General features: G+C 46.4%; 1 protein-coding gene across 1 annotated transcript in view; it reads right to left on the bottom strand.

Annotated features, from left to right (window-relative positions):
* Positions 1-11,154: 11,154 nt before the first annotated feature.
* DNAJC11 (DnaJ heat shock protein family (Hsp40) member C11) overlaps positions 11,155-27,631 on the bottom strand; it is a 298,464-nt gene continuing 281,987 nt past the window's right edge. The window contains exons 13-16 of the mRNA XM_063943394.1: positions 25,416-25,473; positions 15,952-16,094; positions 13,262-13,391; positions 11,155-11,878 (exon numbers count right to left, since the gene is read on the bottom strand). Of these exons, the coding sequence (XP_063799464.1) occupies positions 11,853-11,878; positions 13,262-13,391; positions 15,952-16,094; positions 25,416-25,473 (357 nt within the window). The 3' untranslated portion in view covers positions 11,155-11,852. The remainder of the gene's footprint in view (positions 11,879-13,261; positions 13,392-15,951; positions 16,095-25,415; positions 25,474-27,631) is intronic.

Here is a 27,631-nt window from a genome sequence, read left to right as displayed (position 1 = left end):
GATCGTGTCTGCTGAGGAAGTATGCTTCCCAGTTGTCCACGCCCGGAATGAAGACTGCCGACATTACCACCGCGTGCCTTTCTGCCCAGGTAAGGATCTTTGCCACCTCTGCCGTGGCAGCCCTGCTTTTCGATCCGCCTTGTCGATTTATGTAGGCCACTGTGGTCACATTGTCCGACTGCACCTGAACAGCTCGATGTTGTAGAAGGTGTGCTGCCTGCAGAAGGGCGTTGTACACTGCCCTGAGCTCCAGGATGTTTATCGGGAGGAGAGACTCTTGGTCTGACCAACGACCCTGAAAGGTTTCCCCCAGAGCGACTGCTCCCCAACCTCTTAGACTTGCATCTGTGGTTACAAGGATCCAGTCTTGAATTCCGAACCTTCGCCCTTCCAGAAGGTGTGGAAGCTGCAGCCACCAGAGGAGTGAAATCCTGGCTTTCGGAGACAGGCGTATCCTCTTGTGCATGTGTAGGTGAGAGCCCGACCTCTGGTCCAAGAGGTCCATTTGAAAAGGGCGAGCATGAAACCTGCCGTACTGTAGAGCCTCGTAGGCGGGGCAACCATCTTCCCCAGGAGGTGTATGCATTGATGAACCGATACCCGGGTAGGTTGTGGGACATCTCGGGCCATAGTTTGAATCACCAACGCTTTCTCCACCGGGAGAAACACCCTCTGCACTTCCGTGTCGAGGATCATTCCCAGGAAAGACAGCCGCCTTGTCGGCTCCAGGTGAGACTTTGGAAGGTTTAGGATCCAACCGTGGTTCCTGAGCAGCTGTGTCGTGAGTGTGACAGATCGCAACAGCCTCTCCCTGGACGGCGCCTTGATCAGGAGATCGTCCAGATATGGAATTATGTTCACCCCCTGCCTGTGGAGGAGAACCATCATCTCCGCCATCACCTTGGTGAAGATCCTTGGTGTTGTGGAGAGGCCAAACGGCAGCGCCTGGAACGGATAGTGCTCGTCCAACAGTACAAACCGGAGGTATGCCTGATGTGGCGACCAAATGGGAATGTGGAGGTAAGCATCCTTGATGTCCAGAGACACCAGGACCCTCCGTGAGTCCTGAGATGACAGCCCTCAGAGATTCCATCTTGAATTTGAACTCCCTGAGGTAAGGGTTCAAAGACTTTAAGTTTACAATAGGCCGTACCGAACCATCCGGTTTTGGTACCACAAAAAGGTTCGAATAATGGGGGTAATTCTGAGTTGATCGCAGCAGGAACTTTGTTAGCAGTTGGGCAAAACCATGTGCACTGCAGGGGAGACAGATATAACATGTGCAGAGAGAGTTAGATTTGGGTGGGGTGTGTTCAATCTGCAATCTAAATTGCATCGTAAAAATAAAGCAGCCAGTATTTACCCTGCACAGAAACAAAATAACCCACCCAAATCTAACTCTCTCTGCACATGTTATATCTGCCTCCCCTGCAGTGCACATGGTTTTGCCCAATTGCTAACAAAATTCCTGCTGCGATCAACTCAGAATTACCCCCAATAACCCTTGTTACACTGCTGAGGTGGAACCGGAACAATGACCTCCGAAACCACAAATTACCTGATGGCTTCCAGAAGAATTGTCCTGTCTGTCAGCAGGGCTGGCAAGCCTGACTTGAAGAAACGGTGAGGAGGGGGATCTTGAAACTCCAGTCTGTACCCTCTGGACACTATATCCAGAACCCAGGGGTCCAGACCCGACGACACCCAGACGTGGCTGAACTGCCAGAGTCTTGCCCCCACCTGTCCTTCCTCCAGGCCTAGATGTCCACCGTCATGCGGAGGACTTAGGGGTATCAGAAGCGGGCTTCTGGGTCTGGGAACCTGCGGGAGCAGGTTTCTTTCCCTTGGCACGACCACCTCTGAAGGTGTTCGAAGTTTTATTCTTTCTAGGCCTTGCGGCCGAAAGGACTGTGACGTGGAAGATGAAAAAGGCTTCTTCGTAGCCGGGGCAGCTGAGGGGAGAAAAGGAGACTTACCCGCGGTAGCCGTGGCAATCCACGCATCCAGCGCCTCCCCAAAGAGAGCCTGACCCTTGTATAGCAGGCCCTCCACACACTACCCGGAATCCGCGTCCGCAGACCAGTTGAGCAGCCAGAGACCCCTGCGAGCCGAGACAGACATGGAGGAGATCCCGGGACCGGTAATACCACCTGTTTGGACAGCCTGGAGACAGAGGCGTCCACGATTGGCGGAGACTCCCATCTCTTCCTATCTTCCTCTGGGAAGGGAAAAGCCACCAAGACTCTCTTGGGAATCTGGAATTTCTTTTCCCGGAGTTTCCCATGCCTTTTCAAAGATAGCATTCAATTCCTTGGATGCCGGGAAAATGAAAGGGGGCTTCTTATGATCTGTGAAGAATGCCTCCTCCACCTGTTCCGGTGCTGTGTCCGAAAGGTGTAAAACATCCCTAACAGCTTCAATCATCAACTGCACCCCCTTGGTAAGTGATGCCGTTCCCCTCGACACATCCCCGTCACCGTCTGCAGCGTCAGAGTCGGTGTCCGTGTCATCCTGCATAATTGCAAGTGCACATTTGTGAGAATGTACCGCAGGGGACCGAGGAAGCAGTATCCGACCATACAACCATAGAGGACTGGAGGACCTGAGTGGCATGCTCAGTCCTAGCCACTCTATCAGAAATCTGAGAAATAGTCCCCTTCAGAGAGGCTAACCATTCTGGCTCTCTAGCTGGGATCCGTGCTAAAACAGTGCAATCCTGATTACATGGAATGGAGTCTTCCTGGGAAGACAAATCCTCTGCTGCATATGAAACAGTGTCCCTAGACATGTTGCACACACACTCAAACACCCCACAAACACACAATGGACTCACTTGACTGAGGGAAGGTTGGCCCCGATGATCTTCTCTGCGGTTCTGACTACCTTTTGGAGCCTGCATCTGTCCCTCGCGCTGGTGGAGCTGTACCATACGAGTATCGAGGAGCACAGTACCAACTCCACAATCGAGGACTCCAGGCGGACGGCGTCTCACCGACAAGAACACATGGGATCTCTTCACATGGTATAAAGGTATGTCATATGTTTTAGTTCACTGTTACTCACCTTGACAAAGGGACGAGCTAGTCCCAAAACGTTGGAATATGCAGTAATTTTCAATACATCTTTTGACCACTGAACAGTCTCTGTCAACGGACAAAAAAAAAATCAATTTTTAGGAATGTTAACAGTATGAATGGTGTATTGGTTAGCATTACTGCCTTACATCACTGAGGTCATCTGTTTGATTCCTACCAAAATGTGTGGAGTTTATATATTCTCCCCATGCTTGCGTGGGTTTCCTCTGGGTACTCCGGTTTCCTCCCACAATCCCCAAAAATATTGGTAGGTTAATTGGCTCCTAACAAAACATAGGATTTTAATTACCTACCGGTAAATCCTTTTCTCGTAGTTCGTAAAGGATACTGGGGTTCCATTTAGTACCATTGGGTATAGACGGGTCCACTAGGAGCCATGGGCACTGTAAGAATTTGATAGTGTGGATTGGCTCCTCCCTCTATGCTTCTCTTACCAGACTGTCTAGGAAACTATGCCCGAGGAGACGGACATACTTTGAGAAAAGGATAGATAAAGATAGTGATGAGATTCCGAACTAGCACACACAAACAGAGGAAAGCTATGCTAACCCCAACTTTAAACAGGAACAGCAACAGCTGAACCAACAATACTTAACCAAGTAACAGTGCAGGAAGAACGAAGCACTGGGCGGGCGCCCAGTATCCTCTACGGACTACAAGAAAAGGATTTACCAGTAAGTAAGTAAAAATCCTATTTTCTCTTACGTCCTAGAGGGTGGTCTTCAGTATGCTGCCGGCCGGGATCTCGGCGACCAGCATCGGGATCCCGACCGCCAGCATGCCGACACATTCTCCCTCTTGGGGGTCCACGACCCCCTGGAGGGAGAATAAATAGCGTGCCCGCAGCGCGGTGAGAGCAGCGAGACTGCAAGGGGCTCATTAGCGCTCACCCAGCTGTCGGTATGCCGGCGGTCAGGATCCCAGCACCGGTATGCTGACCCCTGGGATCATGCCCACCGGCCACTCACACTACACCTGTCCTAGAGGATACTGGGGTTCCATTTAGTACCATGGGGATGTACCAAAGTTCTCAAAACGGGTGGGAGAGTGCGGAGGTTCCTGCAGAACTGATTAACCAAACTGAAGGTCCTCAGTGGCCAAAGTATCGAACTTGTAGAACTTAGCAAACGTGTTTGAACCAGACCAAGTAGCAGCTCGGCAGAGTGATAAGGCGAGACACCCCAGGCAGCCACCCAGGAAGAACCCACCGACCTAGTAGAGTGAGCCTGTACAGATTTTGGAACCAGTAAACCTGCTGTGGAATAAGCATGCTGGATAGTGAACCTGATCCAGCGTGCAATCGTCTGCTTTGAAGCAGGACACCCAGTTTTATTGGGATCATATAGAACGAACAGCGAGTCGGATTTCCTGTGAGGAGCTGTCCTCTTCACGTATACCTTCAAAGCCCTCACAACATCCAAAGACTTTGAAGTAGTGGAAGTGTCGGTGATAACCAGAACCACAATAGGTTGGTTGATGTGAAATGCAGACACCACTTTTGGAAGAAATTGCTGACGAGTTCTGAGTTCAGCTCTGTCCTCATGGAAAAATGAAATAGGGGCGCTTGTGAGACAAAGCCCCCAGCTCCAACACACGCTTTGCTGAAGCCAAGGCCATCAGTACGACGGTCTTCCACAGGAGGTACTTTACGTCAACCTCCTGTAACTGTTCAATCCAGTCCGATTGGAAGAACTGCAGCACCAAATTGAGATCCCAAGGTGCTGTGGGAGGCACAAAGGGAGGTTGTATGCGCAGAACACCTTTCAAAAACGTCTGGACCTCAGGGAGAGAAGCCAATTGTATTTGAAAGAAAATGGACAAGGCCGAAATCTGGACTTTTATGGAGCCCAGACGTAGGCCCACATCCACACTTGCCTACAGAAAAAGCAGGAAACATCCCAGGTGAAATTCCACCGCTGAATAAGTTCTGCTCTCACACCAAGAGGCGTATTTCTTCCAAATACGGTAGTAATGTTTAGACGTTACCCCCTTCCTAGCTTGGATCATAGTCGGGATAATTTTATTAGGGATCCCTCTTCTGGCTAGAATCAGCCATTCAACTTCCATGCCGTCAAACGTAGTCGCAGTAAGTCTTGATAGACGAACGGGCCCTGTTGCAGAAGATCCCCGCGAAGAGGTGGAGGCCACGGATCCTCGAGAAGCATCTCTAGAAAGTCTGCATACCAGGCCCTTCTTGGCCAGTCCGGAGCAATGAGGATTGCTTGAACCTTTTCCCCCTTTATTCTTTTGAGAATTCTTGGGATCGGAGGAAGTAGAGGAAACACGTACACCATCTGATAGACCCATGGAGTCGTCAGAGCGTCTACCGCCACTGCCTGTGGGTCTCTCGACATGGAACATTACCGCTTGAGTTTCTTGTTGAGACGAGAGGCCATCATGTCGATTTGTGGATATCCCCACCGACGTGTCACGCACTTGAACACTTCCGGGTGAAGGCCCCACTCCCCCGGGTGCAGGTCGTGTCTGCTGAGGAAGTCTGCTTCCCAGTTGTCTACTCCCGGAATGAAGACCGTTGACAACGTCACAGCGTTTTTTTCTGCCCAGAGGAGAATTCTTGACACCTCTGACATTGCTGCTCTGCTTTTTGTTCCGCCCTATCGGTTTATGTACGTCACTGCTGTTACATTGTCTGACTGGACTTGAATGACCCTATCCTGAAGAAAATAAGAGGCCTGCAGAAGGGCGTTGTATATGGCCCTCAGTTTCAAAATGTTGATTGGAAGGACAACTTCCTGACTTGACCATCTTCCTTGAAACTGCACCCCCTGGGTGACTGCTCCCCAACGTCGGAGGCTTGTGTCCGTGATTAACAGGACCCAGTCCTGAATTCCGAACCTCCGACGAGGTGAGAGGTCTGTAGCCACCACAGAAGGGAGATCCTGGCTTTTGGCGACAGACGAATCCTCTAGTGCATGTGAAGATGCGATCCGGACCATTTGTCCAACAGATCGAGCTGGAAGGGTCTTGTGTGAAATCTTTCGTATTGAAGCGCCTCGAAAGAGGCCACTATTTTCCCCAGGAGGCGAATACATAGATGTACAGATATCCGGGTTGGCTTCAGGACACCCTGAACCATCAACGGGATCACCAATGCCTTTTCCAACGACAGGAACACTGTCTGCGACTCCGTGTGCAGTATCATTCCCAAGAATGGTAGCCTCTGTGTTGGCTCTAGGTGAGATTTCAGAAGGTTCAGAATCAACCCGTGATCCTGGAGAAGTTTGGTTGAGAGGCCAATGCTGTCCAGCAACCTCTCCCTGGACGGCGCCTTTATCAGAAGATCGTCCAGGTACGGAATTATGTTCACTCCCTGCTTGCGGAGTATAAACATCATCTCTGCCATCACTTTGGTGAACACCCTCGGTGCCCTGGAGAGACCAAATTGCAGGGCCTGGAACTGGTAGTGACAGTCCTGTAGTGCAAACCGTAGATAAGCCTGGTGAGGCGGCCAGATCGGAATGTGAAGGTAGGCATCCTCGATATCCAGAGACACAAGGAAATCCCCTTCCTCCAGACCTGAGATCACCGCTCTCAGAGACTCCATCTTGAACACTCTTAAAAACGGGTTCAAGGACTTGAGGTTCAGAATTGGTCGTACCGAACCGTCCGGTTTCGGTACTACAAATTAGTTAGAATAGTACCCTTTGTTGTGTAGATGAGGTGGAACTGGAACATTGACTTGAGTTTGTACCAGTGTTTGGATGGCCTGCTGTAGTTATACTTGCCTCTTGTGAAACTGATAAACCTGATTTGAAGAATCTGTGAGGTGGGAGCTCTTGGAACTCCAGTCTGTAGCCCTGGGAAATAAGATTACCCAGGGATCCCGGCATGAACTTTACCAGATGTGACTTAAGAATAGTAGTTGGGCTCCCACCTGATAGACCTCCAGGCCTCGCGGTCCACAGTCATGCTGAAAGCTTTGAGGAAGCATAACCTGAGCTCTGTTCCTGAACACCTGTAGTTGCTGGTTTGCGTGGTTTACCTCTTGAGCCTCTCGGAGGCCGTAGAAGCACCTCTGGATTTTCCCTTAATTTTGGCTGTCCGAAATGACTGTGAATATGAAGCTGAATAAGCTTTCCTAGATCGGGGAGCTGCGGAAGGAAGATATGTAGACTTACCCGCAGTAGCTTTGGAGATCCATTTATCTAGTTTATTTCCAAACAAGGCCTCTCCTTTGAATTGTAGGCCTTCAACGACTTTCCTGGAGTCCGCATCAGCAGTCCACTGGCGTAGCCACAAGCCCCTGCGTGCTGACACTGCCATAGCGGTGGTGCGTGCATTAAGCAAACCAATCTCTCTTTTATGGCTTCCACCATAAAGTTCGCAGAGTCCTGTATATGCTGCAGGAGTAAAACAACATCCCCCCTAGACAAGGAATCTAACCCCTCAATTAGGTTACCTGAACATTTAGCAATTGCTTTAATGATCCACGCACATGCAATAATGACTCTCTGGACCACCCCAGCAGCTGTGTATAATGATTTGAGTGTAGTCTCAATTTACGATCAGCCGTATCCTTTAGGGAGACCGCACCAGGGACAGGCAATACAATTTTACGTGACAGCCTAGAGACTGATGCGTCCACTATCGGTGGATTATCCCATTTTTTCCTATCCTCCAGAGGAAAAGGTAAAGATGAGAGAGAGAAATTTCTTATCAGGATTAACCCACGGTTCTTCAACAGGGTATTTAATTCCTTTGACGCAGGAAGTAACTGAGGACTTCTTTTTTACATTAAAATAAGATTCCTCACACTCCTCTGACACCTTATTAGGAATTTGCAGAACATCTCTGATAGCCTCTATAAGAGACTCTATTCCGTGACATAGAGGCATCCCCCCCCCTCCATATCCACTTCACCCTCCTCCATGTCTGACCAGTCAGAGTCAGACTGCAGGATATGGGATAGATAGTTTTTGCGGACAAATGGGAGGGGATTGAGACGCTGGTTTGGGGACTGAGTCTCCATTCATAAACTCATCCACAGTCTGTCTTAAGTATTGCGTCTCTTTCTTATTGCGGGGTAGCTTTGTAGAAATATTTGAGATCATTCCCTTAATGGATATAACCCATACCGGTTCAGTCCCGCTATTCTGGGAAGGTGCACTGCCCTCCCAGTAGTGAGTCCCCCGGTGAATAGGAACACTCCGCTGTACAAGAAACACACTCTTTGCCTGACATAATGTAAATGTGACAGCACAGACACACACACAGGAAAAAGGTTAAGCACAATTAACCCACAAAGAACCCTTCAGGGAGATACAGAGCAATTTGGGGCCAGCCCCCACCGCGCCCTTATCGCTAATGCCAAGCGTAGCCAGGTTGCAGACTAAGGACCGTGATAGGGGACTTAGTACACTAATAATCGCTCCCCCCTTGCTATGACCCCCTGGTACCGCTGAGGTAATCTGGAGTCACACTAAAGGAGCTGCACGTCTGTCAGTCAGCATCTGTGTCCACTGCAGAGGGAAAATGGCGCTGGTGAGCTGCTGGATCCTCTCATAGTGAATCCTCGCCCCTTCAATGGCGAGCGGTCTTCCCGCTTTTTTTATACTGGCTGATGTAATCTGTTGCTTAAAATGGAGAGAAAACCATTTTTAGGCTGTTTTTGCCAGTATGGGTACTGTGTACAGTGTACTGAGACGCAGCTGTGTACTGTGTCTGGAGACGCATTCCGCCCCGGTTAGAAGCCGTGCGTCTCCGTACCCTCATGCCACCTTAATACTCACCACTCTTCTGGCTCTGTTAGGGGTGGCGATGTGCTGTGGGAATGTATGCTCGCCGTGGCGGGGCTTGTGATTAGTTCCCTCAGGAGCTCAGTGTCCTGTCAGCGGGGACCATTAACCCTTTGGAAGTTTGCCCCCCCCCCCCCCCCCCCCACGAACCAGGCAGGCTGGTGCCAACCAGCCCTGCCTGAAAATGACACACATATAAAATAAATGCAGAAAACTCTTCAGGAGCTTCCATAAGCGTGACCGGCTCCTCCGGGCACATTTTCTAAACTGAGTCTGGTAGGAGGAGCATAGAGGGAGGAGCCAGCCCACACTATCAAATTCTTAAAGTGCCCATGGCTCCTAGTGGGGTCTATACCCCATGGTACTAAACAGAACCCCAGTATCCTCTAGGACATAAGAGAAAAAAAGGGAAAGAACCCTAGCGTGTGTGTGCGTGTTCATGTGTTTAGGGCAGACTAGATGGGCCAAGTGGTTTTTATCAGCCATCAAATCATATGATCTATGAACCATCCAGGGTAATCTCCATAAACTATGCTACCAATTACCTCCACACTACACAGGCAACACATACCTATACATACATTATCTTTCTACACTCACACACTGACCCCAGGCCAACATACCTGTGTGGCTGGATAATACAGCCTCTGCAGTCTGGCTGGACCATTATGCAATATGTAGCACTTATCCTTGTGCATCAATGCCTATTTTCCTGTAGATTATAAGCCTGCGAGCAGGGCCCTCCTACCTATTTGTATGTCTGTCACTACCCATTGTTTTATTACTGTTTTGTCCTCAACTGGACAGCAATGTTACATTTGGTAGTCTTCACCTATTAAAACAATGTGTCATGTTGCGGACGGTGTATTGACGTATCTGCTTGTGAACTGAACATGCACAACTTACAACAGCTGCAGTAGACACCAAGTCAAATTATTTGCTGATCAGTACATGCTTCCCAAACCTGTCATTGTGTTCCCCTGCTCAATCACTGTACACTGCTCAGGCAGCCAGTGGTCACAGACTATAATAGTGAGGCATGCACTTATTGCGCTATGGGTGACACGATTACTGTTCAGCTAAAAACAATCACCCCTCCCAGCCTGTTTGGGGTATATGCGGAGAGGAGCCACTATGGCTACATTTGTCATAGTAAAGGAAATAAACACTGATAACTTGTACAATGTTTCTATTATTTCTGTGTACCCCGTGTTTGTTACCAACGTATTCTTATCAGCAAAAGTTGTTAAATTTCCTTCGGCCATGACAGCTCAACCACAGACCAGCTTTGTGTCTTATCCAAGTGCAACATATGTAGACAACTGAACTAATGCTTTAACTACATGACTGAAAAGCACAGAAGGGAGACCATGTATTCAGTAACAGGAAAACCTGAAGATGTACAAACCGAAGTGCCCTGAAGATTAAAGCCCCATCAATAATCAAACCTTTCCCCGCCTGCCTCATATTACACACCTGCTGCACCATGCTATAACAGCAGCTACACAAGGTGCACTACACCAGTACACAGGAACAATGCAGAAAGGTGCAGCGTCAGTAAATGTATTCGCTGCTTGCAGTCTCCTGTTGCGCAATCAGAACGCAATTGTCAAATAATCAACAAGACTTTGAAAAATAAGCTGTTTTATTTTGCAATGTATTTATTTCATGTTGGTGGCATGGGAAGTAGAAAATCATTCTCCATGCATCTCTCTGGTCTAGTCCCTTTTGGTGGGTCCAATATGGAAAATCTTCTATGTAAAGTACCAGGAAAGAATCAGCACAGCGTGTAGGGATTGCTGCGGATCAGTTAATGAAAGCTCACATTATACGGGAGAAAGCCCTGTGGCTATACCAGGGGAGCCCACTCACATATACACGTAAAGTATTCTATTCTCTGCCTACAGGATCACAGCCTGCATAAACACATCACAAGGCCCTGAGGGATTGTGTCGCCTTGGTTTAAACAAAACACAACAAGCTGCTCCGTGGAACAGGGAGATGATAATGAGAAAAAGGCAATAAGAAATCCGGTGGGGCAGGGCTGCTGCCAGATTAAATTGCCTCATCTGTCTCCACACAACTGCCACCGGGTTATGCTGGAAATGCTGGAGAAAGAGACACTCGGCAAATGCCATCCGCTAGATACGCAATTAGAAAAACCTAATAAAAACTGTATGTACGTTTTCAATAAATATGCACCCACGTCTCTGCATAATGCAATACCGGTGTCTCAGGTCAAAGCTTGTAATGGAATTGTCTGTGTTTGGCTTGGTCGGGGGGAGGAAAACAACAACATAAAATTATATAAAACATATTTTAATAAATTCAGACCACATGGGCTATAAATAGGTATCATTCATTTCTGTGGACAATTAACGCATCACTTGTGGCACACGCTCTGGATGGGTGAGCTGGGCCATTTCCAAGTCTGCTTGGTGCCTATGCAAAATGTAATAGTAAGCAAAACCCACGTACCCTCCTGTATACTGTATGTCTCACAAATGGCTGCTTCATTTGGTATGCCACAGACGCATTTATATATATTTTACATATATTTTATATATATGTCAAAATAATGGCTTCTCCATTGCAGGGGGTACATTAGACTATAGGAACCCATGAGTAACAGTCTCCACTAAAGGCCTTTTGAACAGAACCCAGATTTGGTAAAACCAGGTGACCAGATAATATACGGCGGTAACGGTCCTTGATGACACGAATAGATGGCCCAATCACTTGCATTCTTCCATAAAACCAAATGTCATATGGCTATGGCAAAAGAAGAGCCAATTGTATCAGTGTATGGTCGTTATATAAAGATATATTAATTTGACATTCTTATTCAGTAGATATAATGTTTGGTTTCTTTTTAATAAAAAACAAAACAAAAAAAGTCCTCTTGGATTTTTCAGATTCCAGAGCAGATAATCCGACCGAAACTATTCCAGAACAGGATGTTTTTGTCTTCTGAAGGCTGTCTTTATCTCGGAAAAGGTGGCTAGCCGTCTGCATCTATCTTGTGAGCTGAAAGAGAGGAATAAGGAGCATTTCACACAATGTTACACAAGGCAGGAGGGCTAGATGTGGAATCCCGGATTTCGGTGAGCTGGGATTAGAGCGGTCAGTTATCTCCTCATGAGTGATCAGGGTTATTTCTGTATAGGAATGTTAATAGGTCCAGGATATTCAGATCAGGCAGAAGGATAAAGTAGAACCAGGCCTCTCCCAGGCGGCCTAAAGGACAGCACTCTACCGGGCAAGGGGGGGGGGGGGGGGGGGGGGGGGCGAGGAGATTCAGCATTTCAACTAGCAATTCCCAATGTAAATGGAGAATGGTCTATGAAATCCTATATCCATAGTCACATAGTGGGATCTAGTTTTCGATTTGTTATAGACAGAAATTTGATTTGGACAACACTCTCTTCATGTAGCTGATAGAGAGGGGTGCGCAAGATGGTGTCTAATACATAAGAGGAGGTTGAACATGTTGGGAGGTCATAGAGAAGGTGGGCTGAATCCGCCCAGTCCTGTAGCAATAAAACAGTACTCTGCTGTGAGTCACATGCCGGCTTTAGGTAACTGGGTTAAATTGATTTAACAGGTCGTACTGTAATGGTTCAGGTTCTAGATCTCTATGGGGCAAGAATGGTTCTAGAAAGACAAGGTGACAAAATTAACATACAGATGTGTCCTCACACAGCTAGCCTCAATATGCCATGCAGTGTCAGATACCTGGCATGAGAAAAAAAGATCTACTCCAGAACATGTGTTTTCCTGCAGCAGCTGTAAAGATAAACCCCCCGCCACCCCCCCCCCCCCCCCCCTTCCCCAGTGCCTAACCCCAACACTGACCCCAATACTTAAGGTCAGGATGTCAGCGGTCTGTGTTCCGGTGCCGGGATTCCGGCATTGGTCACCTGACCGCCGGCATCCCGACTGCCAGGATGCTGACCTCTTCCCATTTGCTCTTATGCTGGAAACAGTACATGCATTTAAAGGTATGATCATTCAGGCATGATTACTTTGTGCTGTGGTCTGGCATTCAAGGCCCCTTAATTAAGAAAAATTCTGAAAAAGGGATTACTCTTATTTATTCTCCATTTCAGCTTCAGTTATGGAAGCACCAATGGAACAGCTGCCATGTGGATAGTATACCAGTACAATCTACAGCGGTCTTCACATGCTGAACATCTAATAAGCAGAGTGCAAGAAATGACCATAGCCTTCTAAATACCGCCAATTGCGTGAGGAGACCATGACGCTTTTCCTGTGTGTCACGATCTGGTGCCTCGCTTACCTCACCGCCGGAGAAAGATAGCCATGTGATGACAACCTAAGAAAACCCTTTTGCTTGCCACCTTTCCCCCAGATATGTCAGATAATAGCCTCAGATAAATGGTAACTCACACTGCTTTGGTATCCTAAGTGCCTCACTGTCCCCGGACATGACTTGGTGGAGGACTCCCCGGAACTGGTAGAGGATCTTTAGGTTTTTATCCTCCCCGACACATGGATCATAGAACCCAGGCAGACCAGCCTAAGAAGGAACAGAGATGCTTATTAATGATATGTAACAAGCGATACCATGGAATCCTGGTGCAGAGACCACTGGAAGCTATAAGCAACCTCTCTGACAAATGCTTGGTAAAACATGCACCAGACAGATCAAAGGTAAGAGAGCCACTCTCTGAAATCTTGAGGCCCAAAACAATTGGATAAACAGGGCTCATTGTGTGCCTCATTCTGGACATTACAGTGTTATCAGGTGGTTTGTAGACAAAGCAAAACAGAGCCACATTTTTTGGTTATCATGCAAAGGTGGGTAGTATGCCGGCTCCAATAACTACTGGCGTAGAAAAGCAGGCCTCCTGTTGGCTAGTGTAGAAAAGCAGGCCTCCTGCTGGCTAGTGTAGAAAAGCAGGCCTCCTGTTGGCTAGTATAGAAAAGCAGGCCTCCTGTTGGCTAGTGTAGAAAAGCAGGCCTCCTGCTGGCTTTGTGCAGAGAAGCAGGCTTCCTGGTGGCTAGTGCAGAGAAGCAGGCCTCCTGGTGGCTAGTGCAGAGAAGCAGGCCTCCTTGGTGGCTGGTGTAGAGAAGCAGGCCTCCTGATGGCTAGTGTAGAGAAGCAGGACTCCTGGTGGCTAGTGTAGAAAAGCAGGCCTCCTGTTGGCTAGTGTAGAAAAGCAGGCCTACTGCTGGCTTTGTGCAGAGAAGCAGGCTTTCTGGTGGCTAGTGCAGAGAAGCAGGCCTCCTGGTGTCTAGTGCAGAGAAGCAGGCCTCCTTGGTGGCTGGTGTAGAGAAGCAGGCCTCCTGGTGGCTAGTGTAGAGAAGCAGGACTCCTGGTGGCTAGTGTGCAAAAGCAGGCCTCTTGGGGGCTAGTGTACAAAGCAGACTTCCAATATTGGATGGCTAGTGTACAAAGCATATATACACTAGCCACCAGAGATTGTAGGTCCATTGTATACTAGCAGTGGCGGATTCAGTGGGGGGGGCAGCCTGTCATTTAAAATCATTTTTTAATTTATTTATTTATCGCGCACTCGGGCTGCCCCCGCACTCTGTAAAGTTTGCTTCTCCATGCTCTGCGCTCCATTCCTCTAGGTGCCGGATCAGGGGGCAGCGCTGCATCTAGGAGTGGCAGGGAAGGAGAAGGTCGCAGGGGGAGTTGCGGTCGCGGGAGTCGGTCTCCGCAGGGCTACAGTATACTGCTGCTGTGAGTGATTGTACAACGAGGGACAGGAAGACCAGCAAGTGTTGCCAAAATCCTGAGAGATATAACTTTCTTAGTAACTCTCCAGCTCAGGGAGAGACAAGGAGGTGACAAATAACTCAAATCCCAGGCTTTTTATAATTACCGGCAAATCTGCATTTATTGGCCTACCAGTCACCCATTGCTTTCCATGGTCACCTACTGCCTCTCTGCTGTCACTGCCTCTCCCTGCCACCTACTACTTCCTCTGTCACCCACTAACTCTCTCTGGTGTTACTATCTCCACATCACTCTCTCCTGGCACCCACTTCCTCCCCCTGTCACCCATTCCATGGCATCACCCACTGCCTCCCCCTGTCACCCATTCCCTGGCATCACTCACTGCCTCCCCATGGCATCACCCACTGCCTTTCCGTCTCCCACTGCCTCACCCTCTGTTTCTCCCCTGTGTCACTGTCTCCCCACCATCCTCTTTTTCCTGTCACCCTCTGTCTCTTCAAGGCATCACCCTCTCCCAGTAATATAGATATGGCATTCCCTTGGAGATCACGCCGCTTGTTGCAAAGCCACACCCATTTTCCCCAGAAGTACTCTTGTGCGCACAAATCACACTCCTTCCCCTGTCATAGTGCCCCCCATTATTTTGTTCTGGATCCTCCCCTGTATACTAGCCTTGAGACATGGAACGTACGCTACACAGAATAGTCACCAGAGATTAGAGGTCCATTATACACAAGCCCTCAGATATGAAAGGTATGCTACATACACTAGCTACCATAGTTTTGGGGTCCCTATACACTATCGCCACCAGAGCAGTGGTTCTCAACTCCAGTCCTCAAATACTCCCACCAGGTCATGTTTTCTGGATTTCTTGAATCATGCACAGGTGAGATAATTATTTGTTGGTTACCACAAGCAGAAATCCTGAAAACACGACCTGTTGTGGGGTAACTGAAGACTGGAGTTGAGCACCACTGCACTAGAGAGTACCAGACTATACACTAGCCACCAGAGATTGGAGGTCCATTACACACTAGCCCTGAGACATGGATGGAACGCTATAAACACTAGCCATCAGAGGTTGCAACACTGTTTTATATAATGTATTAGCTACGGTTTTACACACAAGTACTGCATAATAGACACCAGATTGGGGTTTGCTGTGTACACAGAATCAGCTCTGTATTATACCGGTATAATTCTTCAAAGAGGACTCTGTATAGTTGATACGCAGGGCAGGAAAGGGGGTCTGTTTATCAGGGTGTGAGGGGCCAGGACTTCTGAAATGAGCAGATAGGCTCACTAGGAACCAATGCCTCACGTATATGTGTGTATATATATATATATATATATATATATATATATATAGTGACGGAATAAAGAGACTCACCTTTGAAGCCTCTGTGAGGATTAATTTAGAGTCTTTCACTAAACACTGTAAGGGTACAGTCACGTCAATCACTTTCACTTTCTCATTTCTTCGGCTGTTGTCGGTGACAAATTTACCATACCAGGCATTAAGTATTATCAAGCCTGAAAAAGATTAAAGGAAATTAGATATGAAAAGCCATGAAACATACTCTTATGGTTTTTTTTTAAATAAAATTGCATGTTTAAAAAAAATATTTTTTTTGGGAGGTTAATTTTTGGTGAAAATGATTAAAGGCAAGATTTGCATTAGAACACAATGCATAAAGAAACACTGAAGTGCTTGAAGAACACTTGAACTAGTGCAAGTCACTGGGTCCTGGGAAGCTATAGGAAATGGTACCTGGGACAGCAACGTTGCAGCGGCTCATTGCTGTAGAGATGCAGTTTTGGTTGGTCTCAGTTTTTTTCTTCCTTTTACTACAAATGACGAATTACGATGGGTGATTTCTAGCAAAATAACAGTAAGGATTTTCTCCACAACAGGCGGCTCACTTGGATGGACTCTTTCAATGGGATTTCCATAAATCCAAAAATATAATTTTCAAATTGCATCTACAGTTATTTTTAACGATCTCCTTTCATTTTAAAATCAGAGCAATGATTACAAAGAGAAAATGACACAAACATTACACCGGTCAACCCAAATTTTTTTTTTTTCCCGGCAGAGTCCACAGGTTATCCACAGGATAACAATGAGATATGATGAAGTGACAGCGGATTTGCACCAATCGGTCAAAGCTTTTCCGACCACCCAGCATGCAACAGGCCCGTCCATATATCCCCGCCTCCTTGATCAGGCAAATCAGTTTTTTGTTTGGTGCGGCAGGAACCGGACCATGGTCAGAGGGCTGCTGGGTTTTAGCAGCCTTAAGCTTTCTTATTTTATTTTTATAGTCTTACTATTTTTTTCTTGAGTGATTTTTCTAAACAGTGTCTTATACGTACCTTAGAAAGAGTCGCTCCAACAACTCTCCACCGGGTCGCAACAACGCTTACCCACGAGTACAGTGCTGTTTCAGCGGGCGTCTCTGTCGGATATACTAGCAGGTCCAGCAGACGTTACCAGGCTGTGGCCGGAGCATGGGGAGAAGGTACGGCATCAGTTCCACTTAGTAAGGGAATACGGACACAGCTGCACTGTTTTGGGAGGAGACTACCAAACAGTCGTTGACGCGGCTGCCACCACGGTTGCACCAGCGCTAGGCCTTAGGGCTCAGAGGCTCCAGGAATAGGATGAGGCCGCGATCTCTAGGGTTGATGTCCGCAGTGGGGAGTTAGACGCTCTCCTGGTCGCCCCTCGCCCCAGTTTATGACCAGTTTCCTCCAAGTCTTCCGCCATGAACTGTTTCCCGCTTCCGTCTCAGACGCTGTACACGAAGGGGACCCCGTCGCAGCATAGGCGGCTGTGTGACTGGCGCGTCGGCGTTCACTGAGCGTCTGTGTTCACTATAGGTTCATGGAGCGGCAGTGTACACTAGTAGCGTCTGGATCCACTCAGCGTTCACTAACGTACTGATCGGTCCTGGAAGCGAGGTGAGTCTCCCTGTACCCCACTCTACTGAGTATGGGTAATACAGCACTAAGTCTCTATATATTTGTCAGTTTGTTTTATTCCGATCCTCAATGCTGGTGCATGGGTAGGGTAGGGTCGGATTGTATGTCACTTTAAGAAGTTTAAAGTGATTACAGTCACAAATTGTGTAGTACACTGTGGAAGTGTTGATCATTTATCATGTCTAAGAGCGGCAAAGGGGAGGAAGGTACACTCACAGCAACACCAACACTCATATCATGTTTGTCTTGCAAAGCTGTGTTATCCTCTCAAGATCTGGTTCAGGATGGTTTGTGTGCAAATTGTTTTACCTTTCACCAGGGGTTATTGAAAAATACAAGGCAGATTCAGATGCAGATGGATCCACCTTGGGCTATGTTTGCACAGACTTTATCCATTATAGCTGAACGGATAATTCCTCCAACTCCTGTACCAGGGATAGGTTACACTATTAACCCTTACATGCAGCTCCCCACCTATGGTGTATCACTTCCAGCAGCAGCCTCTCAAAAGAAACAAGCTGATAAGCAGGTGGTAAGTAAATTTTCATCCTCACAGGCTACACATGATTCAGATGAGGATTCATCGGAAGATGAAAGCTCAATTAATTCTACTTCGGCATACGAAGAGGAGGAGGAAGGTCTCAGCTCAGTGGATATAGCGGAGTTAATAAAAGCAATGAAAGCCATTCTATCCTTAGAGGATTCAGCAGAGCCTGTGTTAAAAACCAAGGCACCTGTGTTTAAACGTCCCAAAACAGTTAAGACTGAGTTTCCAGGGTCAGATCAGCTGATGGAAATTATGGAAGAGGCTTGGGCTTCGACCAATAAGAAGTTTAGAATTCCTAAGAAATGGAATTCCAATTATCCTCTTCCAGCTGGGGATTGTTTAAAAAGGGAGGTGGCTCCTAAAGTAGATATGCATGTAATTCGATAAGTGCGAAAATCTACATTACCTTTGCCTTCAACTTCATTAAATTATGTGGCGGATAGGAGAGTGGATGGTTTTCTAAAAATTTTTTTTTCCCTGTCTGGGAAAGTCATAAGGCCAGCCACGGCTTCAGCTTGGATGGCAAAGGCAGTGACTGCCTGGGCTGATGCACTGGAGGGGGATTTTTCAATAGCTTCTAGAGAGCAAAAATCCCATATAGCACATATAAAACAGGCTGCAATGTTCTTGGAAGAAGCAGCATTAGATATGGGTACTATTGCCTCCTGGGCATCAGCTTCAACAACAGCTGCTCGCAGAGCAGTTTGGCTACGTACGTGGAAAGCGGATTCAGAATCTAAGAAGGTTTTGGAATCTTTGCCCATTTCTGGAGATATTCTTTTTGGTAAAGAATTGACAGATATTCTGGAGTCAGAAGCAGACTCCAAGAAGGTCAAGTTTCCTTCCACATACAATTTCAAACCTAAAGTTCCGGCTTTTCGGCCCTTTCGGTCTCAAGGAAAAGCTAAAGGAAAAAAGTGATAGCAAGCAGCTCCAATACAAGAAGTCTGGTAAGACTAAAAAGCATTGGGCTACCAGAGGACCGGTTGGGAAAACAGATAATAAGCCATCAGCCTGATGGTGCGGGACTCCACCTGGGGGGGACTTCTTTAGTTTGCACAGATCTGGCAGCAGTCTACAACAGATGCCTGGGTGCAGGAAGCGGTATTTATAGGTTATGCTTTTGCCTTCAAGAAGCACCCTCCTCGAAGGTTTTTTTGTACCAGCCTGTCTTGGGTAGAGACGAAGGCCAGGGCTTTGTTAGAGGCAGTTCAGAAATTGCTTGAGTCAGGAGTAGTCATTCCAGTTCCTCCTGCACAACGAGGACAGGGTTTTTACTCCAACCTGTTTTTAGTTCAGAAGCCGAATGGGTAATTTCGGTCCATTCTCAATCTCAAAGTACTGAACAAATACATTTGGGTACCTCGGTTTCACATGGAGACATTACGTTCCATCATTTTGGAGCCAGGGGATTATATGGTAGCCCTGGATATACAGGATGCTTATGTACATGTTCCCATAGCACTGTCCCATCAGTGCTATCTCAGGTTCGCTATCCTCCAACAGAATTTTAAGTTCCAGCCACAGCTCCCAGAGTATTTATCAAGATTATGGTGGTAATGGCAGCTTATCTCCGTAAACAGGGGATAAGAATATTTCTATACCTCGACGATTTTTTATCCCTGGCACAGATGCAGGAATTGCTCTCTTATGTCATCTGCAACAGACAATAACGTGTCTGCAGAACCACGGGTGGCTCATAAATTGGGCAAAATAGTCTCTGGTTACATCACAGTGGATAACTCACTTGGGGGCTGTACTGGATTCAAGTCTTCAGAGAGTAATTTTACCTCTGAACAAGATATCCAAGTTTTAGTCAAGGATTCAGGACTTGTTACACAGTGAAAAGGTACCCATTCACGCAGCAATGTGCGTGATGGGTTTCATGGTGTCAACATTCGACATGGTGGAGTATGCACAATTCCACTCGAGTATGCACAATTCACCTCTGCAGCGTCTGATTCTTGCCAAATGGAATGGGTTGCATCAGACGATAAAAACACAGACTATGGTTCTTACGACAGAAGTAAGAAGGTCATTAACCTGGTGACTACAGACATCCCATCTGGACAAGGGGAGACCCTTTTGGATATCATATTGGGAAATTCTGATGACAGATGCCAGTCTCCAGGGCTGGGGAGCAGTGTCAGGAAGGTTGTGTTTTCAGGGGCAATGGACCAAGGAAGAAAGTTGCCTGCCATTAAATATATTGGAACTTTGGGCCATATACATGGCACTGATTCAGGCAAGGACATTCTTCAGGGGAAAACCAGTCCAGATCCGCACGGACAATGCGACGGCAGTAGCGTACCTCAACCATCAGGGAGGAACTCGCAGCCGAAAAGTGATGAAGGAGGTAAGTCGCATACTAAAGTGGGTAGAACTTCATATTCCAGCCTTGTCTGCAGTGTTGGTTGCGGGAGTTCTAAACTGGGAAGCGGACTTTCTCAGTCTACACGCCATTCAGGCAAGCGAATGGGCTCTACATCCGGAGGTCTTCCAGACTCTAGTAGACAAGTGGGGTTTGCCAGAGATAGATCTCATGGCGTCCCATCTGAACAACAAAGTGCTCGCATACGGGTCAAGAACAAAGGATCCCAGAGGGATCTTTGTGGATGCCCTATCGGTAAGATGGGATTTTCATCTGGCTTATGTGTTTCCTCCAATCACCCTATTACCCAGGGTGGTGAGAAAGATAAAGCAAGGAAAAGGTGCCGTGATACTAATCGCTCCGGCTTGGCCCAGAATGCATTGGTACACAGATCTGCAGAGGATGTCGATGGATGTTCCACTTCTGCTCCGTCAATGTCCAGATCTACTGATGCCTTGTTATCACAGAAATCTGGATCGATTGTCTTTGACGGCGTAGCTCTTGAAACCTCTATCCTAAAGTCAAGAGGATTCTCACAACAGGTAATTCAAACTATGCTCAGAACAAGGAAACCTTCCTCAGCTCGCATTTATCACCGAATATGGCAAACCTATATTCATTGGTGCAGTGAACGGAAAATGGACCTTAAGTCTTTCGGCGTTTCCAGGGTCTTTGCATTCCTTTAGGCAGGAATGGATAAAGGTTTGAAGGTGGCTACCTTGAGAGTGCAAGTGTCTGCATTGACTGTATGGTTCCAAAAGAAAATTGCCAATTTACAGGATGTGCGTACTTTTTTTCAGGGAATGCTGCGCATTCAACTTTGTTCCTCCTACAGTGTCTTGGGACTTAAGTCTAGTCTTGAAAGCCCTTCAAGTTGCCCCGTTTGAACCACTTAATAAAGTGGATTTTAAATGGTTGACAGCTAAAGTTCTCTTTCTACTGGCTATGGCGCTAGCTAGAAGAGTATCAGATTTAGGGGCATTGTCATGTCGTTCCCCATTTCTGATTTTTTTATCCAGATAAAGCAGTTCTCAGAACTAGACCTGGGTATCTTCCGAAGGTGGTGTCTAAATTCCACCTTAATGAGGAAATTGTAGTCCCGGCTTTCCAGGTACCGGGCTTTTCTGCGGGAGATGCATCACTGGATGTGGTCTGTGCATCAAGGATCTACGTGGATCGTACCAGTGCCTTCAGAAAGACAGATTCTCTCTTCATTCTCTATGGATTTCACACGAGAGGATGGCCTGCTGATAAGCAGACACTGGCAAGATGGCTTCGAAGCATATTCTCAGGCTGATCTCCCTGTTCCGGCTAAGGTCTCTGCTCACTCTACTCGTAAGGTAGGTCCATCATGGGCAGCACAACGTGGTGCTTCAGCAGAACAGATATTAAGGCAGCCACATGGTCTTCCATTAACACATTCATTAGACATTATGACTTGGATACCTTTGCCTCTCGTGACACTGAATTCGGGCGAAGGATTCTCCTGTCCAATCAGGAGCATCCCCACCACTAAATTGCTTTGGGAAATCCCATTGTTATCCTGTGGACCGTGCCGGAGAAATATCCGTTATGGTAAGAACTTACCGTTGATAACGGTATTTCTCCTAAGTCCACAGGATCCACAGGGTTCCCACCATGACGCATCTGATTTGAGGATCCTTTTACTCACTAACCTCTTCCTTCTTGTACGGAAGGGTGTGCATGTGTGTTCTTATTGCCTGATCAGGGCTATCTATGATGCTCCTGCCTTGAGCTCTGGAATACAACTGATTTGCCTGAGCAAGGAGGCGGGGATATATGGACGGGCCCATTGCATGCTGGGAGGCCGGAAAAGCTTTGACCGATTGGTGCAAATCCGCTGTCGCTTCATCATATCCCATTGTTATCCTGTGTAAGTTGTGGACTTTGGAGAAATACCGTTATCAATGGTAAGTTCTTACAATAACGTATATTTTTTGGAGTCTTTATTTCAATTACTATTTTCTGATTCTCTATATCGAAAAATAACCAAAACCTTTGTTTATTTTTTAAAAGCTTTGCTTTTGTCCCTTTTACAATGATCAATAAATAATAAAGTTTTTGAATGACAATATAAGGAGAAGTGTGTTTTAATAAGTAAGGGAAAGTAAGAGCGGGGGGAAAGCAAGTGGTATTCTGCCCTCATTACACGTAAGCAGTGTGTAAGTATTCAGATAACTAAGCTATGTCCATCTCTCAATGCACAGACAATGAGATTTCTGGAACTGTAAACCTTTTATTAATACAGACTGGAATGATTGTCCATATAATATAGCTGTAGTTCTGCAGAATAGATCACTGTACATGTAACAAATATGAGAATAAACAGTGCACAGAAATAATATATAAGTCTCTGGGGTAGAGGAGACTTAACACAGCCTGTCGGCAACTCAAGCACAGATAAGTGAGTAGTAACAAAAATGGAGGATCTAACCCTTTGACCTGTCACATGGCAAAAGACAGTTAAGCATACACAAACAAATGCAGAAAAGATAACATGGGTGCCTATTCGGAAAAGCAAGGTGATGGACTTTGAACGTTATCATCAGGGGCAATACAATGAGAGTATGATTGGGGATTATATTTGGGGGCTAATACAAGAAAGTTCATACAATCACAGAAAAAATACGAAAAATATTAATTTCTAAACTTTTTCTTTATATATTCTGCTACAGTAGTTGATTATTTAAAATAAAATATTGTAAATAAAAGTAATTTAAATTCATAACAAAAGTTTGTTTTATTTTTACATACAATAAAGATATTAAATAGGGACATTTTCTTAAAATCCGTAATTTCATTCTGATAGTAACAAAAGCAAACTTTTTTGGGTGAAACTATTTTTTTCTTTAATTAGTAATGTGGAAGAAAAAAAATCAGATATGCGGAACCCAGACTCAAAATTTGTGCTGACCAGTAAATTATTTTCATTGTAATGTCCTACACTTGAAACATTTTTGTTTGCTATTCTGGCTGCCCACATAAGTAGATCTGGGTACACTCCGCTGCGCCACTCACCCAATATTGGCTGATTGGCCCGTTAACTGCATAGGTGTGTATGCAAGAGCCTTAGCTGATAGACGGAATAAAACGTCCCTGCAAAGATCAGATGAGGAGATCCCATCTTATATCCTGCTTTAAAACTAAGATGTCGACATTCTGATCACATTGAAGTGTGACTAAAACTAGCTCCATGTGCACGGGATGCACAGCGATCGGACAATCACTCAGAGGATAGGAGTGTTTATGTGATCGCAGATTGCGTGTACCAACGTGCTATTTAGAAGCTTAGTAGTCTGTTGCACACAGATAATTAGTGCGCCTGGTGAACTAGCAAAGAGTATATATTGGCCCTCATTCCGAGTTGTTCGCTCGCAAGCTGCTTTTAGCAGCTTTGCACACGCTAAGCCGCCGCCTACTGGGAGTGAATCTTAGCTTATCAAAATTGCGAACGAAAGATTAGCAGAATTGCGAATAGACACTTCTTAGCAGTTTCTGAGTAGCTCCAGACTTACTCGGCATCTGCGATCAGTTCAGTCAGTTTCGTTCCTGGTTTGACGTCACAAACACACCCAGCGTTCGCCCAGACACTCCCCCGTTTCTCCAGCCACTCCCGCGTTTTTTCGCACAAACCCATAAAACGGCCAGTTTCCGCCCAGAAACACCCACTTCCTGTCAATCACATTACGATCACCAGAACGAAGAAAAAATCTCGTAATGCCGTGAGTAAAATACCTAACTGCATAGCAAATTTACTTGGCGCAGTCGCACTGCGGACATTGCGCATGCGCATTAGCGACTAATCGCTCCGTTGCGACAAAAAAATAACGAGCGAACAACTCGGAATGACCCCCATTGTACTAAATATAAATTGTATATGTATGAATGTGTTTGCTTTCACTCAATTGATACAAGAGACTTGCTTAAAGATACAAATATATATTTAGAAAAGATACATATGTAAATGCACAGAACCAGATTGTTACTCAGCTGATACAACTATAGCAACCACAAATGTAACAATTAGCATAAAAATAAAGCAAGTCACTTGACTCATAGAAACATGCAAATATATAAAAATAATGAAGTACCGGTATCACTTGAAATTGTAGAAGCTGTCAGTATACTAATATCAAGAATTATTATCCAGTGACGACAGTGTAATATCAGCAGCTAATTCGCTTTAGCTGTTTGATAGAGCGCTTAGTTTCACTTAAAGTGAGTAGCCGCTGCGGGTAGCAGTTTGCAGGTTTGTACCAGTAGCAATGACAATGGTGCAGTCCCGTGATACTCAATTTAGAGGGGAAATGAATCCAATCCACCTGCCACTGGCGTCCAGTGCAGGATAACTTCCCAATGGTGTTTTTACCCGATCAAGCGGGAAAGTCACTCAATAATTACCCCTCCAGATGTCCGCTCAGCAGGAGCATGGCGTACACTGTCAGCGCAGGCACTAGCGTTGGTGCAGACGAACTGTCTCCTGGCAGGTGGGAGTGTAAAGCTTCCAATTGTCAGAGAGATGAAAGACTGCAGGTGGCAGGCGCACTAATTGCGGTAGTAAGTCATTGTGTGATAACTGATACTCCAGCAGGGTATGATGTCAACGCGTTTTATCCCGTCAGCTCTCAGGACTTTTTCAAGACTGAAGGGCTGTTGGAGTTTTAGCCCTTTTAACTTTCCCTCAATGTGTCCCACACAATATAGATTTACAATATATATTATTAATGCAGCTCTGACAATGGGGCAGATGTATTAAGCCTGGAGAAGTGATAAAGCAGTGATAACGCACCAGCCAATCAGCTCCAATATGTAAATTTACAGTTAGGAGCTGACTGGCTGGTGCGTTATCACCTTGCACTTATCACTGCTTTGTCACTTCTCCAGGCTTTATACATCTGCCCCAATGTTCCATATCTCCAATGATAATTACCCATTTTAGACTCCTCAGCCTCAATTATCCGGCGCACAGACTCCTGCATTAAACGCACCTATAAAACACAAATGAACATTAAACTAGCGGTACAGCTGTGTATGGGACAGAAATAACACAGGCCAAGGAATAAGACCCTACATCACAGTAAGCTGGAAACAAAACTTTAAATATTACATTTAATGTAAAATCGGAATGTGAAACGATTTACTAAAATATACAGTATAGAGTGTGATACTGAGTTGGAAACAAAGCCAAAACCACGTTGCACTGCAGGGGGGAGATGTAACATGTGCAAAGAGATGTAGGCGTGAAGATGTGACAGAGTTGTGTCCAAACTTGCAGTGTAACAATAAAGCTGTCTAGCATGTGTGGGCTACATACAAAAGCAGCCAGTATTTACCCTGCATGGAAAATAATAGGATTTTAATTACCTACTGGTAAATCCTTTTCTCGTAGTCCGTAGAGGATACTGGGGTCCACATTAGTACCATGGGCACTTTAAGAAATTAATAGTGTCGGCTGGCATCTCCCTCTATGTCCCTCCTACCAGACTCTAGAAACTGTGCCCGAGGTGATGGACATACTTCGAGAGAAGAATTTAACTGAACAGTGGTGAGATTCGAACCAGCACACACAAACAAGAGGGAAGCCATGCTAACCAAACTGAACAGGAACAGCAACAGCTGAACCAACAACATGAATTAACTAAGTAACAGGGCAGGAAACATGAAGAACTGGGCGGTTGCCCAGTATCCTCCACGGCAGGCATTCCCAACCACGGTCCTCAAGGCACACCAACAGTGCAGGTTTTAGTGATATCCATGCTGCAGCACAGATGGTTAAATCAAATTAACTGAGCTACTAATTAAGTCATCTGTGCTGAAGCCTGGATATCACTAAAACATGCACTGTTGGTGTGCCTCGAGGACCGTGGTTGGGAATGCCTGCTCTACGGACTACGAGAAAAGTATTTACTGGTAGGTAATTAAAATCCTATTTTCTCTTACATCCTGGAGGATACTGGGGTCCACATTAGTACCATGGGGATGTACCAAAGCTCCCAAACCGGGTGGGAGAGTGCTGAGGTTCCTGCAGAACTGATTGACCAAACTGAAGGTCCTCAGAGGCCAAAGTATTGAACTTGTAGAACTTAGCAAACGTGTTTGAACCTGACCAAGTAGCTGCTCGGCAGAGCTGTAAAGCAGAGACACCCCGGGCAGCTGCCCAGGAAGAACCCACTGACCTAGTAGAGTGGGCCTGTACTTTCGGAACCGGCAATCCTGCTGATGAATAAGCCTGCTGGATAGTAAGCCTGATCCAGAGAGCAATAGACTGCTTTGAAGCAGGACACCCAATCTTCTTGGGATCATAGAGAACAAACAGCGAGTCAAATTTTTTGTGACGAGCCGTCCTCTTCACGTAGATCCCCAAAGCCCTCACAACATCCAGGGACTTTGCGGTAGCAGAGGTGTCAGTAAGCACCGGAACCACAATAGGTTGGTTGATATGAAACGCAGACACCACCTTAGGAAGAAATTGCTGACGGAGTTCTGAGTTCAGCTCTATCCTCATGAAAAACCAAATAGGAGCTTTTGTGAGACAACGCCCTCAGTTCGGACACACGCCTTGCGGAAGCCAAGGCCAACAGTGTAACAGTCTTCCACGTAAGAAACTTAACGTCAACCTCCTCTAAAGGTTCAAACCAGTCCAGTTGCAGAAACCGCAACACCACGATAAGATGCCAAGGTGCCGTGGGGGGCACAAAGGGCATTTGGATGTGCAGAACCCCCTTCAAGAACGTCTGAACCTCAGGGAGGGAAGCCAATTGTTTCTGGAAGAAAAAGGACAAGGCCGAAATCTGGACTTTCAAGGAGCCCAAACGTAGGCCCACATCCCCACCTGACTGTAGAAAAAGGAGAAAACGTCTCAGTTGAAATTCCACTGCAGGAAATTTCCTGTTTTCACACCACGAGACATATTTTTTCCAAATACGGTGGTAATGTTTAGATGTTACCCCTTTCCTAGCTTGGATCAGGGTTGGAACAACCTTGTTCGGAATACCTTTCCGGGCTAAAATCTGACGTTCAACTTCCATGCCGCCAAACGAAGCCACGGTAAGTCTTGATAAACGAACGGCCCCTGCTGCAGAAGATCCTCTTGCAGAGGTAGAGGCCACGGGTCCTCCAGGAGCAACTCCAGTAGATCCACGTACC

Source organism: Pseudophryne corroboree, chromosome 10 (assembly GCF_028390025.1).
Source record: "Pseudophryne corroboree isolate aPseCor3 chromosome 10, aPseCor3.hap2, whole genome shotgun sequence".
Classification (NCBI taxonomy): Eukaryota; Metazoa; Chordata; class Amphibia; order Anura; family Myobatrachidae; genus Pseudophryne; species Pseudophryne corroboree.
Note: the sequence above shows the minus strand (reverse complement) of the source record. Positions and strands in the feature narration are given on the sequence as shown.